Below are 18,809 nucleotides of genomic sequence, written 5' to 3' on the forward strand. Positions count from 1 at the left end.
AGTTGTTTTGACTGGTGGAATATACTTCAACAGAAATTTTTTTGTCATTTGAGCCCAAATAATGATGGAACCCTGTGGAAGTGAATTCAACCATTGTTTTGCCTTGTTCCTTCAAGAGAATAGGAACAACCATAAGCATATGGAATCATCAGTAATGCCATTGATCTTAAATGTGTCGCAGATATTTAGAAAGTTAGCTAAAAGATATTCAAATATTCATCTTGCAATCCATCAAATTGAACATACTATTGCACCATCTGAATTGTGTTCGGCTTAATCTCATAATTTTTTGCAGCAATAGTCGGTCTAACAATACTCGGTTCACCCCAACTAGAGTTGGTTTAACATAGTCATACATAATCCAAGGAGTAGGACGTACAAGAAGTTGCTGATTACCAAGATTATTATCCATCTCCACAGTAATGATCTTTTGCTCTTGATCGTCTGTTAAAATCAATTAACCTTGCCTTACTTCTTTAACCTCTCTTCGATTTCTGTGCGCACTTTTTTTATCTCGCTATAAAAAACTAACGGTTCCAATGAGTTGTCTCTAGTCATAAACCAAAAGAACCTATAAGAATCAAACAAAAGAAAAATTAGAATGAGATAATTAAATTAAAAAGGTATTAAAATAAAAATAAAAACAAAAAGGATAAATTAATAGTAATAAAGTTTCCTAATATTCTAGTCCTCAGCAACGACACTAAAAACTTGATGTGTCATGAACTTAACTAAAAATTTGACTAAGGCAAGTGCACCTAACAATTAACAATATAGCTACAGTGAGCAAAGATATCGTTCCTACAAAGACTAAAAGTACTAGTAATTATCATCTTTCTATTATTTAATCGACTAATTCGAGTAACTGATTAAAACTAAAATTAACTAATTTAATGAACTAGGGAACATGACAAATAATAAATCACAAAAATAATCGAGTAATAACCAATAAATGAAACAATTCCCAAGAAAGAATTCACCTAGAATTCCTCTATCATTATCAATCTAGATTACTCAATTTTTTTACTTCACACCTATTCCACAGAAATCCCTAAATTATGATAATATCTCTTTCTAGTATAAGAGTAACTGACCTTAGGTTGATTAATTGGAATTTCCTTGAAACGCCCCAATACTCCCTTATATTTATGTTCGTATGTTTGTCTACTTCAGTAATTATGTGTTCTAGGAGTGTCTAAGAAGTCTTGGGTTCAAGCCTTGGCTTAGGCAAAATTTTTATTTTTAATTGAATAAATCCCTATCTCTAGCCAGTAGACTTAAAAATAAATGTTGATAAAATATGTTAGAATGGGTCTACTGGTTTGGTGGTTAAGTGGAGTGTTGGTTATGTTTGAGGTCATAAGTTCGAATCCTTGTGCAAACAAGGGATTTATTTTGCTGCTTGCGTCGTGTGAGAGTTTGAGTCTGGCTAAAATTCTAAGTAGTGGGAAGGTTGGAGTGATTTTTGGAGGAAATTAAAGGATAATGGGAGTATTTCGTGGGATTAAGGAGCAAAATAAGGAATTCTCATATTATTATTGTTCCCAAAATTTTTGACGTTAGTTCCTTTTTCCCTCTAGTCTGCCGTTCGTCATGTTGCTCCTCCCTTTGCCGAATTTTGCTTAGTAAATTTTTGCAGTATCTTTATTCCTTTTCGGCTTTTCACATTTCTCTTTCCATTGTTTTCTTTTTCAATTTATCGTCGTCACCTCCTCTGTTTTGCCTCTTTCAGTCATTGATTCCCCTTTGCGGTTTGTTCGCGCTTGCATTGCTATATTGCACTTTGCTTTGTCGTCAGTTTAGTAAGAGATTTAGATGTTTTGTTGTCTCATTTTAAAAGTTATTGAATGAAGGGTTATATTTGTACTCTTAGGGTTTTTAATTGATTGTGTTTCTTTTCAATTTCCCCTCCTCTCAGCAAGAGAAACATCGACTCCTCCCTTACACACTCCTTCTCTGGTTCTTTTCAGCTGGGCTTTTTATCTAACAACAGTCGGTTGTGCTTTATCGGTAAGTATGGTTTAAGTGAAGTTTAAAGTGAAGTTTGACTAGGGGTTTAACGAGAAGGTTTGCGACTCTTGTTTTAGGTGGAGACCAAGAGTTGGTTAGTCCATCTTCAAGGAAATGGGTGGGCTTTTTTGGTGGATTTCGGTTTTGGAGTGTTCAGAGTGTGGTTTAGTTACTAGCAAAATTAGGTGTGTAAACACTGCCCAAATCGTAAACTGGTAAGAGTCGAAAAATATGAAAAAATGACGCTATACGAGTGTGTACACACTCGTGTGGTAATCCGAATGCATGAAACGTGGGCATTAGACTGTTGAGGCCACCATGAGCGAATCATGGTCTTTGGCCGCTCTGGGCCATGTTGGGCCGAAATGGGCCATGTAGGCCAACGGGCTTGTGGGCCCCGTATGGGTAAACCACACGAACATGACGAGTTTTTTTAATTTTGGGGCCAAACTATGTTAATTTCATGACCGAGACTGATTTTGGGCTATGTAGGCCACACGGATGTGTGGGCCCACATGGGCCCGCATTATGGGCCTTGGGCTCAACTTTACTATTTGACTGTTAAGGTTGCACAGGTCACCCGAGATGACTGTGGACCTACTGATGGGTCGATAAGTAAACCTAGACCCTCAAACTATTATAAAATAATTGTTATGCCCTCACGTGGTAAAATGACTGTTATGCCCCTATGCTATAAAATGACTATTATTCCCCTATGTTATAAAATGACTGTATGATTTATGTTATGTATGACTGTATATGGCCATGCCATGATATATATGTTGCATACATGTTTGATATGTTGCATGGCAATGGGATTATTATGATTGGAGGAAGAATACTGTATTGGCAGCTTTGTTGCAAATATTGTTTAGTGCTGCAATCGGTGCTAATTTTGGAGTGTAAGGATGGGTGGGTGATTTTATTCCCACATAGAGTGTTAGGCTAGACGGAGTGGAGTGTGGAGGCTGGATGAGTAGGATTTCTAATTGCATGTCTGAACTGTTACTATCACTATAATGGGCTAAGGCCCACACTGATACTGATACTATAATGGGCTAGGGCCCAACTGAACTGGACTGTTATTGAATTGGGCTTAAGCCGATACTATAAATGCATTGACTATTTACTTATGTGGGGTTACACACTAATTTTTTGTAAACTCGCCCCTCTGTCTATCTTACAGGTAATCCCCAATCCTAGGGACCGGTGTTGCTAGGGACTCAGAGGTGGCCATACCACTTGCACCTGTTTTTAGATTTTTTTACAGTTTAAATTTATTTTGTGTATTTTTTCTTTAATAAGTCCTTTTAAAATTTTCTTTAAAACTTTTAATTTGGGGATTTTACTTATTTTAATTCATATCTGATAGAAGTAGGACGTAGATTTTCAAAAGATGTATTTTTTTTCAAAAAACCACGTTTTCGTACCATAAAATAAAAGCTTCCGCATCAAAACAATGTTTTGAATCTAGTAACAAACAAATATGATCAACAAACTGCTAAAAAAAATATGAGTTTCAATAAACGTGAATTAATATAGAGCAGATTTTTCTGTTGAAACTATGTTTTCGAAAAACACTTCAATGTGACATCGCCGGATTCGGCTATAACATCTAGGCCGAGTTGGGGTGTTACCTTTAGTGGTATCAAAGCCAGGTTCAAAACTCAGCTGTGGTTTTTGGGTTTTTTTTTAAACTTAAAATTTTCAAAGAGGACTGTTCTAAACGATCTAGAAGTATTTTGAAATATTTATACTGAATGTGTGGTACACCGAGTCTCCAACGCTGATTCTGTAAGTTCTCTAAAATTGTTATCTGTTTAAAACTAAAACTACTATAGATAGACCGTACTGAAACACTTAGGTTAGTGTATACTGATACTGTAGTAAAATCGATAAACACTGGAAGATACTGCGTCGTACGAAAACAAACTCTGAACTACTAAAATTGTTTCCATAAAACATCTGTTAATAACTATTGAACTGTAAATTGATTCATAAAACTTTTAATTCAGATAAGCGTGACTAGACAATGAGCGCACAAGGTACTCGTGGATGGGGTACTAGAGGTCGTAGAGGGGCTCGAGCTGAGTCCTCTTCACTGGGCAGTATGCCAAATCTAGACACTAGGGAGACACCGGCGTCGCCTGTCATTGAGACTAGGTTACAAGACCGAACGGTTGGGGATGACGCACTGTCTTAGGCCATGTTAAGAATTTTAGAGAGGGCCGCTGGGCCCAATACTGGAGTTGGAGGTCATGGGTCGATTATGGAAGTGACTCCAATCTAACGGGGCTGAGAATTTTAGGGGTATTGCTGTAGTTACCCCTAAAGTGGTTGAATATTGGATTGAGGCCACAGAGAGGATCATGGATGACCTTGACTGTACCCCCGAATAGAAACTAAAAGGAGCCATTTCATTGTTACGAGATGAAGCCTATCAGTGGTGGCTTACAGTTAAAGAGGGTACTCAGGCTGACTGGTTGACATGGGAATTTTTCAAAACTAATTTCCAAGAGAAGTATGTGGGAGCTAGTTATGTGGATACCCAGAGGAGGGAGTTTTTGAATCTGACTCAGGGGGATAAATTAGTGGTTGAGTATGAAGCTTAATTTTTACGATTAAGCCGCTATACACGTGGGATGGTGGCAACCGATTATGAGCGGTGTGTTCGATTCAAGGACGGCCTCAGGGATAGTCTGAGAGTTTTGATAGCTCCACAGAAGGAGCGAGACTTTGCCACACTGGTGGACAAGGCAAAGATCGCTGAGGAGATGAATCGTTCTGAGTGTCTGAATAGAGAAACCGGTAGGAATAAGAGGGATTCAGAGCCCTCGAGTTCCGCTCAGAGGCCGAAGAAAAAAGCTAGAGTGGATTGGCTGGTCAAAGTTGGGGCCCCTATTCCTGCTACTAGACCACAGACATGTGTTGACTGTAGTAGACGCCATTAGGGCGAGTGCTGGAAAAGGATTGGGGCATGTTTAAGGTACGGAACATTAGAGCACCGTATTAGAGACTGTCCATGGAGGCCCGAACAGATGCAAGCCACAAGTTAGGGTATTGTTCAACTACCAAGAGGTGTTCAGCAGCCACCGAGAGGCTATGGTCAGGCTAGAGATGGAAATGGTATGGGCCGTGGTCGTGGAGTACCGGGCAGAGGTGCTGGTTATACTGAGGAGAGGCAACTAACTCTGGTTTATGCTGCACATCGCCAAAGGATGAAGACGCCCCATATGTTATTACTGGTACATTCTTTATCTATAATATACCTTATACTACACTGATTGATGTTGGGTCTACGCATTCATATATAGCATGCTCAGTGTCTGAGACTTTGGGTATAATGGTTGAAACCACTACGAGTGAAATTACTGTGTTAAGTCCTTTAAGGCAGTCAGTTAAGGTGAACAGATTGTTCAGAAATGTACCGTTGGAGGTTCAAGGAACCATTTTTTTGTTGGACCTAATGAAACTTTCTTTTGGAGAATTTGATTTAATATTGGGTATGGATTGGCTGGTTAAGCATCAAGTGAATTTGGACTGTGCTACAAAACGGGTGGTACTAAAAACTGTGGAAGGAGATGATGTGGTGCTAATAGGGAAGCATCGGAATTATCTATCAAATGTGATTTCTGCTCTGAGGGTCGAGAAGTTAGTTTATAAGGGTTGTGAGGCGTATGTAGCCTACATCAATGGTGTTGATTCTGAGGCTCTGTCTGTTAAAGATATCAGAACAGTCAAGGATTTTTTGATGTTTTCCCCTATGTACTTAAAGTTGAATTTGGGATTGAGCTCATATCAAGTACAGCTCCGGTGTACATCACTCCCTATAGAATCGCATCGAAGAAGCTAGTAGAGCTAAAGACCCAGATTCAAGAGTTACTAGATCAAGGGTTCATCTATCCTTGTGTGTCTCCGTGGGGAGCACCGATTCTATTTGTAAAAAAAAGGATGGATCCATGCGTATGTACATTGACTATCGAGAACTGAATAAAATGACTATTAAGAACAAGTACCCCCTGTCGAGGATTGATAATCTATTCGATCAGTTTCGAGGAGCTTCAGTTTTCTCTAAGATTGATCTCCGGTCGGGGTATCATCAACTGAGAGTCAAAGAGGCTGATGTACGCAAGACAGCATTTAGGACTCGATATGGTCATTATGAGTTCCTTGTGATGCCGTTTGGACTGACGAATGCACCAGCGACTTTTATGGATTAGATGAACTGAGTGTTCCAACCTTATTTGGATCGATTCATAGTGATTTTATAGATGACATCTTGGTGTATTCGAAAACTGAGGATGATTATGACGCACTTCTTCGAGTTGTTTTGCAGGTTCTGAGAGAGAAACAATTATACACGAAGTTCAGCAAGTGTGAATTTTGGCTACGATAGGTGACATTTTTGGGCCATGTGGCATCTGCTGAAGGGATTAGAGTTGATCCTCGAAAAATTAAAACTGTTTTGGATTGGAAGCTGCCTAAGACGGTTGAAGTTTTCTAGGTCTAGCAAGGTATTATTAACGTTTTTTGAGGGGTTTTCATTGATTGCTGCACCTCTAACTAAATTGTTACGTAAAGGGGTACTGTTTGTCTGGACTGGTAAGCAGCAAGAGAGTTTTGAAAAACTTAATAAGATTCTAATGGAGGCCCCTGTCTTAATACAGCCAGAGTCTGGGAAAGAATTCACTGTCTACAGCGATGCATCACATGTTAGTTTGGGTTGTGTGTTGATGTAAGAGGGTAAAGTTGTGGCATATGCGTCTCACCAGCCTAAGTCTTACGAGGCAAATTATCCAACGCATGACTTATAGTTGGCCGAGGTGGTATTCGCACTAAAAATCTAGAGGCATTATCTGTATAGTGAGAAGTGTATCATCTACATTGATCACAAGAGCCTCAAGTACCTCCTCACTCAGAATGAGCTAAATCTTAGGCAGCGTCGATGGATTGAGCTACTTAAAGATTATGACTGTTTGATTGAACACCATCCTAGTAAGGCTAATGTAGTGGTCGATGCTCTGAGCCTAGGGCTATGACTGATCTTAGAGTGATGTTTGCTCGTCTCAGCTTGTTTGATGATGGTAGTTTGTTGGCTAAATTACAAGTGAAACCGTTGTGGACTGAGCAGATTAAGGGTAAAAAGTTGGAGGACGGGTCTTTGGGCCCTCGTTTTTGACAGATTGATAGTCGAGAAACCTTAAATTTTGAAGTGAATAGCGAAAGGGTACTGTGCTTCTATGGAAGAGTCTGTGTACCAAGGGATAATGATTTGAGACAGTCTATACTGGGAGAGGCACATAGTAGTCCTTATACTATGCATCCTGGAGGGAATAAAATGTACTAAGACCTTCGTAAGTTATATTGGTGGTCTGGTCTTAAGCGTGAAGTTATTGATTTTGTAAGTAAGTGTCTAACTTGCCAGCAAGCGAAGGCTGAACATCAATTACCTTCAGGGTTGCTTCAGCCAGTTAAAATTCCACTTTGGAAGTGAGAGAGAGTAACTACGGACTTCGTTAGTGCGCTGCCCCTAACGCCTACTAAAAAGGATGTGGTATGGGTCGTAGTGGATTGGTTGACCAAGTCAGCCCATTTCATACCAATTCGTACTGATTACTCTTTACAAAATCTAGCTAAACTGTATGTGGCTAAGATAGTGAGATTGCATGGGGTACCGGTTTCCATAATATCATATAGAGATCCTCGTTTCACGTCTCAATTCTAAAAGAAGCTACACAAGGCTTTGGGTACAAGACTGGACTTTAGTACTGCGTTTCACCCCAGACAGATGGTCAATCGAAAATGGTGATTCAAATACTAGAAGATGTGTTAAGGTGTTGTGTAATTGATTTTCGAGGCCCTTGGGAAGACTATTTACCTTTGGTAGAGTTTTCTTATAATAATAGCTACCAGTCTAGCATACAGATGGTTTTGGGCCTTGAATTGATTTCTGATACCGATGATAAAGTTAGATTAATTAGGGATCAACTGAAGGTGGCATAGACATAAGTCATATGCGAATTTGAAGCCCAAGGAGATTGAGTATTCTGTAGAGGATTTCATCTTTCTTAAGGTCTCGCTATGGAAGAAAGTACTAAGATTTGGACGAAGGGTAAGTTGAGCCCTAGGTTTATTGGGCCTTATCGCATACTGAAATATGTGGGACTGGTTGCCTACCAGTTAAACTTACCTCCAGAATTAGATCGGATTTATGACGTGTTCCACATCTCTATGTTGAGGCACTACCACTCTAATCCCATGCATATTGTTCCTATTGAGGAGGTTGAGGTTAGGCTAGATCTAACCTTTGAGGATGAGCCAGTTCAGATATTGGAGCGAGATGTAAAGGTTCTAAAAAAAATCCATTCCACTGGTTAAAGTTCTTTAGCATAATCGTAGCTTTGAAGAGGCCACTTTGGAGCTTGAGGATGCGATGTGACAACAATATCATCATCTATTATGATCAGGTAAAATTTCAAGGCCGAAATTTTCTTTTAGGGGGTAGAGTTGTAACACCCTAAAACTCCCTTATATTTATGCTCGTATGTTTGTGACACAAATATCTGTTTACTTCAGTGGTTATATGTTCTGGGAGTATCTAAGAAGTCTTAGGTTCAAGCCTTGGCTTGGGAAAATTTTTTGTTTTTAATTGAGTAAATCCCTATCTCTAGCCAGTAGACTTAAAAATAAATGTTGATAAAATATGTTAGAATGAACTTCCTGGTCTGGTGGTTAAGTGAAGTGTTGGTTATGTTTGAGGTCCTTAGTTCGAATCCTTGTGCAAACAAGGGATTTACTTTGCTGCTTGCGTCGTGTGAGAGTTTGAGTTCGACTAAAATTCTAAGTAGTGGGAAGGTTGGAGTGATTTTTAGAGGAAATTAAGGGATAATGGGAGTATTTTGTGGGATTGAGGAGCAAAATAAGGGAATTCTCATATTATCAGATTATTATTGATTTTATTTTGATTCTTGTGATTCTTTTTTTAAAAAAAAATCAGTTCCCCATATTGTTCCTAAAATTTTTGACGTTAGTTCCTTTTTCCCTCTAGTTTACCGTTCGTCATTTTGCTCCTCCCTTTGCCGAATTTTTCTTGGTAAATTTCTACTGTATCTTTTGTTCCTTTTCAGCTTTTCACATTTCTCTTCCCATCGTTTCCTTTTTTTTCTTCTCGCCGTCACCTACTCTGTTTTGTCTCTTTCAGTCATTGATTCCCCTTTGTGGTTTGTTTGCGCTTGCGTTGATATATTGCACTCTGCTCTGTCGTCAGTTTGGTAAGTGATTTAGATGTTTTGTTGTCTCGGTTTATAAGTTACTGAATGAAGGGTTATATTGTACTCTTGGGGTTTTTAATTAATTGTGTTTCTTGTCAATTTCCTCTCCTCCCAACAATGGAAATATCGACTCCTCTCTTTCACTCCCCTTCTCTAGTTCTTTTCAGCTGGGGTTTTTCTCTAACAACAATCAGTTGTACTTGATCGGTAAGTATGGTTTAAGTGAAGTTTAAAGTGAAATTCGACTAGGGGTTTAACGAGAAGGTTTGTGACTCTTATTTTAGGTGGAGACCAAGAGTTGGTTGGTACATCTTCAAGGATTTGGGTGGGCGATTTAAGTGGATTTTGATCTTTGAGTTTTCAGAGTGTGGTTTAATTACTAACGGTATTAGGTGTGTAAACACTGCCCAAATCATAAACCGGTAAAAGCTGAAAAATATGACAAATGACACTATACGAGCGTGCGCACGCTCGTGTGGTAATTCGTACGCATGAAATATGGGCATTAAACTGTTGAGGCCACCATAAGCGAATCGTGGTCTTTGGCCGTTCTGGGCCATGTTGGGCTGAAATAGGCCGTGTAGGCCAACAGACTTGTGGGCCCTGCATAGGTAAACCATACGAACATGATGAGTTTTTTTAAATTTTGGGGCCAAACTATGTTAATTTCATGACTGAGACCAAATTTGGGCTATGTGGGCCACACAAGTGTGTGGGCCCACATAGGCCAGTATTATGGGCCTTAGGCCCAACTTCACTATTTGACTGTTAAGATTGCATGGGTCGTCCGAGACGACTGTAGACCAACTGATGGGTCGATAAGTAGACCTAGACCCCTAAACTATTAAAAAATGACTGTTATGCCCTCATGTAGTAAAATGACTATTATGCCCCTATGCTATAAAATGACTGTTAAGCCCCTATGTTATAAAATGACTGTTATGCCCCTATGTTATAAAATGACAGTTATGCCCCTATGTTATAAAATGACTGTATGATTTATGTTATGTATGACTGTATATGGGCATGTCATGATATATATGTTGCATGCATGTTTGATATGTTGCATGGGAATGAGATTATTATGACCGGAGGAAGTGTACTGTACTGGTAGCTCTGCTGCAAATACTGTTTAGTGCCGCAATCGGTGCTAATTTTGGAGTGTAGGGATGGGTGGGTGATTTTATCCCCACATAGAGTGTTAGGCTAGACGGAGTAGAGTGTAGAGGATGGATGGGTAGGATTTCTGATTGCATGTCTGAACTGTTACTGTCACTGTAATAGGCTAAGGCCCACACTAATACTGATACTGTAATGAGCTAAGGCCCAACTGAACTGGACTGTTATTGAATTAGGCTTAAGCCCATACTGCAAATGCATTGACTATTTGCTTATATGGGGTTACACACTGAGTTTTCGTAAACTATCTCCTCTGTTTATCTTACAGGTAATCCCCAATCTTAGGGATCGATGTTGCGAGGGACTCGGAGGTGGCCACACAACTGCACCTACTTTTACATTTGTTTTTTTTACGGTTCAAATTTATTTTGGGTATTTGTTCTTTAATAAGGCCTTTTAAAATTTTCTTTAAAACTTTTAATTTAGGGGTTTTACTTATTTTAATTCATATCTGATAGAAGTAGGATGCGGATTTTCAAAAGGTGTATGTTTTTTTTTTCAAAATACCACGTTTTCGTACCATAAAATAAAAGCTTCCGCATAAAAATAATGTTTTGAATATAGCAACAAACAAATACGATCAACAAACTACTAAAGAAAACATGAGTTTCAATCAACGAGAATTAATATAGAGTGGATTTTTCCATTGAAACTATGTTTTTGGAAAACACTTAAATGTGACATCGCCAGATTCGGCCATAACGTCTGGGCCTGGTTGGGGTGTTACATTCTTTCTAATTTAAACTCCTATTATTGCATCAACTTATACTATGGATTCCCCTATTAGATTTGAATCTAATCTAGTAGATTTATCTTGTCCTATTTCTAGGATTGAATGTAACTCCACTCAACTAAGCAAGATCTGCTCTTAAATAGAGTCTATTCAACCACCGATTTAAGCACATCAAACATGGACTAATAATATAGAAATATCAAACTGAGAATTAAGCACACATAATTGAGAACAAGAAACTAAGTATTTATTGCGTCAAAAATAAAAATCAAACGACAGAATCCATCGTATGGTTCATCTTCCCTAGGAATTTTGGGAAATTAGTTCATGCTTAAAAATAAAAACATTCAAGACACAATATAACCAAAAGAACTAAAGAAACTCATGATAACTTCCTAAGAAATCAACTGGTAATCTTCAATCTTGACGGAAATCTACTTCAAAGTCGGCTTCAATGGTGTTTTTCAAGTTGTTTTCTTAAATATTCTTTGACGACTCACTTCTATCTTCTTCTTTTTTTCATATATAAGTCTTAGAATGCCCGAAAAACCTAAAAATTGTTATTTTCCGCTATTCAGTGCATAATTCCATGAAATCGACATGGCCTACCACACGCTCATGTGGGTTACACGGCTATGTGGTTTAGCCATGTAGAATGATTCAACCATGTGGCTCCTGCAGCTTGCTCTAGCACTCTAGTTTTCACTCCTTTTGCTCTCGAGTGCTCTATTAAGCATTAAAACATGAATTTAAAGAATTAAGAGTATAAAATTCACAATTAACATCGAATAATTACCCAAAAACGCATTAAGAATGTGGTTAAAACATGTTACTTTTAGCACTTATCAGAAAAGAACTTGAACAAATGGTTGTTGACATACTTTTTTTGTATTTTATATATTTTTAATTTAATAACATTTTTTACTTTTTATATTATTATTTTGACATTTAAAATATATATTTATAAATATATTAGAAATATTAGTTGAGACTAGAGTGAACTCAGATAACTGATTATCTAGATTCATTGTAGACATATTTTTGAGTAATTTATTACATTCATTAGTTGTACATTTATATTATTATTTAAGTCATTGACTGAGTTGTGTCAAGAGTCAATTGAACACCAACTCGATTGTGGAAAATACGAAAATGTCCTGTAATTAAAATAAGCTATATTATTCGAGGATACTTTAGTCTTTTATTTTAACCAAAACTAAAAAAAATATGCATATTGTGGGATTTGAACCGACGTCTATACATTTTATTATTTATTGTATGTTATTTTCAAACACAACTATATGTTCTAAATATGTTATTTTCACACGCATACGCATATGATAGAATTTTTAATTATAATTTAATATAAACACATATAATATTATTTATATAAACATATAAATAATATTATATTTTTTTCCTTTTTCATAATATATAATTTATATTTATTTGTATGTATTTGAAGGTCAAATTGATAGAATTTGTAAATGTGAAGGGTTAAATGTGAAGGATCAAACGGATAGAATGTGTAAGTATGAAGGACTAAATGTGTTATTATACTAGTGAGAAAAAAGGTCATATTATTACTTCCATTAACCATGTAACTTAGAGTGGCCAAAATAAAAACGATCTAAAACGTAAACGACCAAAATAGAAATGATCTAAAACGTTAGTGACTAAATTAAATATTTTCATAATTAGATGACCAAAGCAGAAACACGTTAATAGTTGGTTGATTAATTCTATAGTTTACCATTTTTTAGCTTAAATGTCAAAAGAACTCTTAGTGAAAAATAAAGAAAAAATCAATTAAACCTTTAAAAAAAAGTGCAAGTCTTCAATGATCAAAAAAACAATCAATTAAGCCTTTTAAAAATCGTGGGGTGTAGATGTAACAAATGATACTAAAGTAGCATGTCACATCAACAACAAAAATTATAAAAAAATATTTTAAAATTAATAAAAATATATACTCCTAGATTTATGGATGCAAAGCTATAAAAAATTTAAAATAATTATTTTATTATCATTTTCATGAAAACATGGTTAAAGATATAGGCTAAATATTCAGAACTCTGTTGTGGAATTGACCCAGCTATAACAAACATATGAAATTAAGTCTCCTTTGCACAGCCCAAGAGAGTGTCAAGCTTGGTACTTCATTATGTTTGTTATAAGGGGAAGGCTTTTTCCTTATGTAACGTACCGTTCGTTGTGAAATTACCAGAGTTGTCATAGCACATATAATTTTGGTAGAAGGTTATAGTATTCATGGCTGTAAGCAAATAGGTGACAAGACAACCCAGAACATTAACCAACATCACAGAAATTCTCGCTCTCCAATGATTTTGTTTACTTTTTTGACTTGCCTTAACTCAAAATATACCGTTTCAATTAACATAAGTATACTACACAAATACCCCACATTTTAGTGGTTGCATGCATTGCTACAAGCTTGGAGATATTGGAAGGAGAGGACGCCACTGGAGATAATGGATCCAAGCTTAAGAGATTCTTATGTGAGTGATGATGTCTTTGGGCGCATTCAGACTGGATTGCTGTGCGTCATCAGAAGTCAAGGCCGATACAGGCAAGAATAGTTCTGATGCTTCACAGTTCTGCTATTACTTTACCAGCAGCACCACCACAACTGGCCTTCTTTTTTGGTACTAAGACAAGAGGAAGCACTTCAATTGCAGAGATGGTGTTGATTCATTCTTTTGAAAAGAAAACGAAACAGACTGTTTCTTTCATGAATTCTAAGTGTTTAAATTTGAACCTTTTTTATTTTTCTTTTTTATGATTACTATGTAAGAGAAAATATGTTATGGAAGTACAAAGTACCATCTTCAAACTTCAATGACGATCTAGTTCAGAAACCAAAGCCTAATTGACAGAGACTTGGACGGTTTCTCTTTTAGATTGATTAGAGAAGGATGATGACTTCGACTTCGTTTCTCTCTCCCTGATGGAATGCATAGACAATGGAGGTGCCGATGGCATTGGAAGAGAGATGGAATAGCTACTAAGCATGAGAACCGCAGAGGCCATGGTTGGTCTATAAGCAGTATCTTCTTGAACACAAAGCAACCCAAGCTGGATACATCTCGTTATTTCACTTCTCAAGCCATCCCTCAGAATTGGATCTACTTATGATTACCATGTAAGAGAAAATATGTTATGGAAGTACAAAGTACCATCTTCAAACTTCAATGACGATCTAGTTCAGAAACCAAAGCCTAATTGACAGAGACTTGGACGGTTTCTCTTTTAGATTGATTAGAGAAGGATGATGACTTCGACTTCGTTTCTCTCTCCCTGATGGAATGCATAGACAATGGAGGTGCCGATGGCATTGGAAGAGAGATGGAATAGCTACTAAGCATGAGAACCGCAGAGGCCATGGTAGGTCTATAAGCAGTATCTTCTTGAACACAAAGCAACCCAAGCTGGATACATCTCGTTATTTCACTTCTCGAGCCATCCCTCAGAATTGGATCTACAACTTCCAAAGCAGTCCCTTCATTCCAGTTTCTCCATGCTTGAAAAAATTGAGGAATATGAACTTACATTGTGTCTTAGCAAACTCTGGTCCAGTTATACGATAACCACAGTACACAGCTTACATGGGTTAGCAGAGAGTCTCCCACTTCTCGGTTGGTGAAGCTATTGATTTTTTGACCACTAATGATTTCCAAAACCAACACTCCGAAGCCATAAACATCAGATTTAACTGAATATTGTCCACGCAATGCATACTCTGGAGCCATGTATCCACTGCAGACAAATGAATAATAAAATGAATTTGTATGGTTGCTAAAACTAAGCTCTGGATGAGATGCTAATGATTGGGATCTTTGAGTTTTAGACTCAAACCTTAAAGAAGTAACATATAACAACAGATCCTGCTTAATACTTACTAGGTCCCAACGATTTTGCTTGTATCCGCTTGACTTTGCTCAAGCGCAAACAATTTCGCCATTCCAAAATCTGAGATTTTAGGATTTAACTCTTCATCTAACAATATGTTGGCTGGTTTTAAGTCGCGATGGATGATTCGGTACTGAGAATCTTTGTGAAGATAAAGAAGTCCCTTGGCTATTCCCTTTATAATTTTGTACCTCTTCTCCCAATTAAGTTGTAAACACTTTACTGGATCTGCAAAATTCACAAAGTTCTAGGACTAAAATGCACATTCAGAATTCAAAATGTCTCTACTCATGTCATCAGTCATGAACAAAATAGTAATAACCAGAGATTTGCAACTTTTCTCCAATATAACACCGCTTGAAATTTATTCTACCGAAACAGGCAACCTAATAAATCAAAAGGAATTCAATAATTGTATTTTAAAAGGATTGAAACCATACCGAATATAAAGCTGTCAAGACTTGAATTAGGCAGAAACTCATAGATAAGAACCCTTTCCTTTTGTTCAAAGCTAAAACCAAGAAGCCGAACCAAATTCCTGTGTTGAAGCTTTGCCAATAACATCACTTCATTCTTGAATTCTTGTTCTCCTTGTCCGGAATTTTCAGACAGCCTCTTTATAGCTACTTTTCTTCCGTCTTCAAGCTGACCCTGATTGTATTTGGGCCAAAGAACGATGATGGAAAGCAATCACTTCCATACATTCAATCATTCTTTTTCTTCTTTCGAGATACAGGAGATTTTCATATACCAAAATATTTACCTTATAAACAGAACTAAATCCACCTTGTCCGAGTATGTTTGCATCCGAGAAGTTTTCTGTTGCAAGTCTTACTGCATTAAAGTCAAATTGAAACGGTTCCGCATGATTCTTGTTAACTGCAGGAAAACAAGGAATCAATTAAGTTATAAATAAATGAAAAGGAGAGGAAAGCACTTGCAAGTTTTACTACATGGCTTCAACTTTCAAAGCTACTTCAAGCTTACCGTATCATGTTGTTTTTGTTATTGTTCGATTAAAATACTCGGTATACAAGTTCTAAAGAAATCTAAAATCATGCTTAAACATTGCACGGGGTCGATTTTGTGAAGGAGTCAAGTTCGGACTATAGAAAAGAAACTCAAAGACCAACTTACTTTGATCATCCTGTTTTCTTTTCTTGTTCCTTTTAAGGAGAATAACAGCTGCAAGTATGACAATTACTACCACGAAGATGATAATTGGAACGATTATAATGAGTAGGGTATGGGATGAATGGCCTCCGTCTCCTGCACAAGCAACAACTTGTCATTTACATCGATTTCTTCTGAAACCAGCATGCTATCTAGCAGATCGGTAGTTACCGTTTTTGCTGGCAGAGTTCACTGGAAGTGGTGGAGATAAGGATGGAGCTGTAGTAGAAGCATTGGATATATAGAAGGGATACAAATCCCATCTGAACCAACAGTTAGGCTTCTGAACATAACCTCCCTGCTTCCGATGGCAACAGCTTTCATGGTTACTCACGGATTGCCTTAGGCAGGAATCGCAATCCTTGTGTGATAAATCTGGAGTGCACTGCATAAGTGCATGTATCGTTCGGAATGTTGTAAAATCTGCTTCCCCAGTTGCATACTTAAGAGTAGAGGAGCCGCTGGAAGCCTTTCCCACCACTCCATCCATCAAACTCTCCCGAATAGTATCAAATTGAGTTAAGTTGGATGTGATGCTGGCCGTATTATAGCCTGCATCAGTGGGTTCTAGCTCCAGGATTCCGAAAAAGGGGCGATTTGCATAGCGTAGAAAACATTTGAGCTCACTGGCCCATAAAAGGGCTTCTTTCTGGTTGTGACAGCTAACAATGAGATCGTGGGTTGAGGAATTGACGCATCGATAACAATCGTCCGGAGTAGAATCTCCTCTGCATACACCAAGAGCGTAAACTTTGTCGGAGTTTTGGCCAATACTGGCAGTAAAGAAACCACTTTTTGCAGAGACATTAGACGGGAGAGAAGCGAGAATAAGGTCCCGGTTCTTGCCATATGTGCTATTTGTGATGAAATTACCAGTGTCATTGCATTTTGGCGTTGGGGCAGCGTCAACAAGATAGATGCCGATAAGCAGATAGGAGAGAAAAGAAGAAAGAGCTTTAAGTGTAACCCACATTTTTGAAAAAAAAAAACAAGGGAAGTGGGAAGTTTTAATCCAGATTTTTCATTGACAGAGATGGGTGTTTTCGGCTTTCTGTTTCCCTTGGCGTCGTCAGTTGGAGAAAGAGTCAAAGATGCTACTCCATTTTCTTCCTGTAGAAAGTTGAAGTTGACAGTTGATGAGACACAGGAACTTGATTTTCGGGTTATCTTTTGACGTCTTTTTAGAAAATTAATCCTATAATATTAAAAAATCATGAGTGTTATTGGATGCAGTCACTTTCCAATATGACCCGAATTCAACTATTAAATCAAAGATTAGTTAAAAAATAATATTTTTTATATCGTCACTTTTTAAGAGAATATTTATATGATTTTTGTAAGATACTCGTATTTTTATCGGTATTCTTAAAATAAAAATAAAAAAATTAATTTTGGTGATAGTTTTATAATTAGCAACACTAGTATAGAATTTTTTTTTGTGTCACCTCCTTTTTTTTGGAGGCACCAACTTTCAATGAATTATTTTTTAGTGTTAATTCTAGATGTGAGGGCACCAACTTTCAATGGATTACTTTTAGTATTAACTCTAGATGGGACGACACTAATATGTTATTTTTAAATTTTTTTTTGTGCTCCCTTTTCACATGGAGTCATCAAAATCAATAAAAATAATTCCTAATCCCTTCTGCAGATGTGATGGCACTAGTAATTATTTTTACTTTTTTTGGTGTCTCCTCCTTCTATAGAGACGCCCAACTCAATTAAAACATTTCATTTGTCTACTTCAGATGTGGCGACGCCAATAATCCATTTTTTTTATTTTTCGGTATCATCACTTCATGTGAAGTCGCCAAAATTAGTAAAACAAAATTTATTGGTCTCTACTCCAAATGTGACTGCATCGGTAATTTTTCTTTTACTTTTTCGATGCCGCCTCCTTTTGTGGGGACACCCAATTAAGTAAAAAAAATTTCCCTAGTGCCTACTCCAAATGTGGTGGCACCACCAGTTATATATATCCTTTATGTCAACTTAACATGTGAAAGTTTTATTTTTTTATTGTTGTTGTTATGCTTAAAGAAAAAAAAAGAGAGAAATAAATGTGTTCTGTTAAAGGAAGGAGAATATTTATTATTATGATGATATTTTATGGAGAAATTGTTTAGTTTTTAAAGTATGACTGCATTCACGTTGATATTGTGGTGTTCAAAGTGGCATGCATTTCATTTGCAATGTAGGGAGTGCACCATCATCCTTATAGATAAACGACTCATAAAATATAATGTTTTTTTTGCTCCAACCCTTACCGAAATACCCCATTTAACACTAAAGGAGATAGGGCTTCTAGTTGGTAGTGGTTACACGGTCAAGAGTTCCTGTTGGCAATAGTTATGCAGTCACGAGGTAAAATTGGTTATGTTGTCAATGGAGGGAGTTTTGGCGTGGGAAGTGCTCTCAGGTGAGGGAAGTGTCACAGAATGTTGTCCCCCGAGAGAAACCAAAGTTGAATATCGTGGGGTTCCTACTCGACCTGATTCAAGCAAAAATTGACG

The 18,809-nt window shown here is 37.3% G+C and overlaps 1 protein-coding gene across 2 annotated transcripts; it reads right to left on the minus strand.

The window, feature by feature from the left end:
• Positions 1-13,957: 13,957 nt before the first annotated feature.
• On the minus strand, positions 13,958-17,441 carry LOC107901739 (cysteine-rich receptor-like protein kinase 14). Of its 2 annotated transcripts, XM_016827849.2 has the most exons (7): positions 16,468-17,441; positions 16,261-16,392; positions 15,887-16,002; positions 15,564-15,774; positions 15,114-15,351; positions 14,820-14,970; positions 13,958-14,734 (listed from the first exon to the last, which is right to left on the minus strand). In XM_016827849.2, the coding sequence occupies exons 1-7, from the start codon at positions 17,267-17,269 to the stop codon at positions 14,693-14,695; spliced, it is 1,692 nt and encodes a 563-aa protein (XP_016683338.1). In that variant the 5' UTR covers positions 17,270-17,441; the 3' UTR covers positions 13,958-14,692. The 2 variants fall into 2 exon arrangements, with proteins under 2 accessions (XP_016683338.1, XP_016683337.1); XM_016827848.2 differs by having other exon boundaries at positions 13,958-14,970; positions 16,468-17,439.
• Between the last annotated feature and the right edge of the window lie 1,368 nt (positions 17,442-18,809).

Source organism: Gossypium hirsutum, chromosome D06, assembly GCF_007990345.1.
Source record: "Gossypium hirsutum isolate 1008001.06 chromosome D06, Gossypium_hirsutum_v2.1, whole genome shotgun sequence".
NCBI lineage: Eukaryota > Viridiplantae > Streptophyta > Magnoliopsida > Malvales > Malvaceae > Gossypium > Gossypium hirsutum.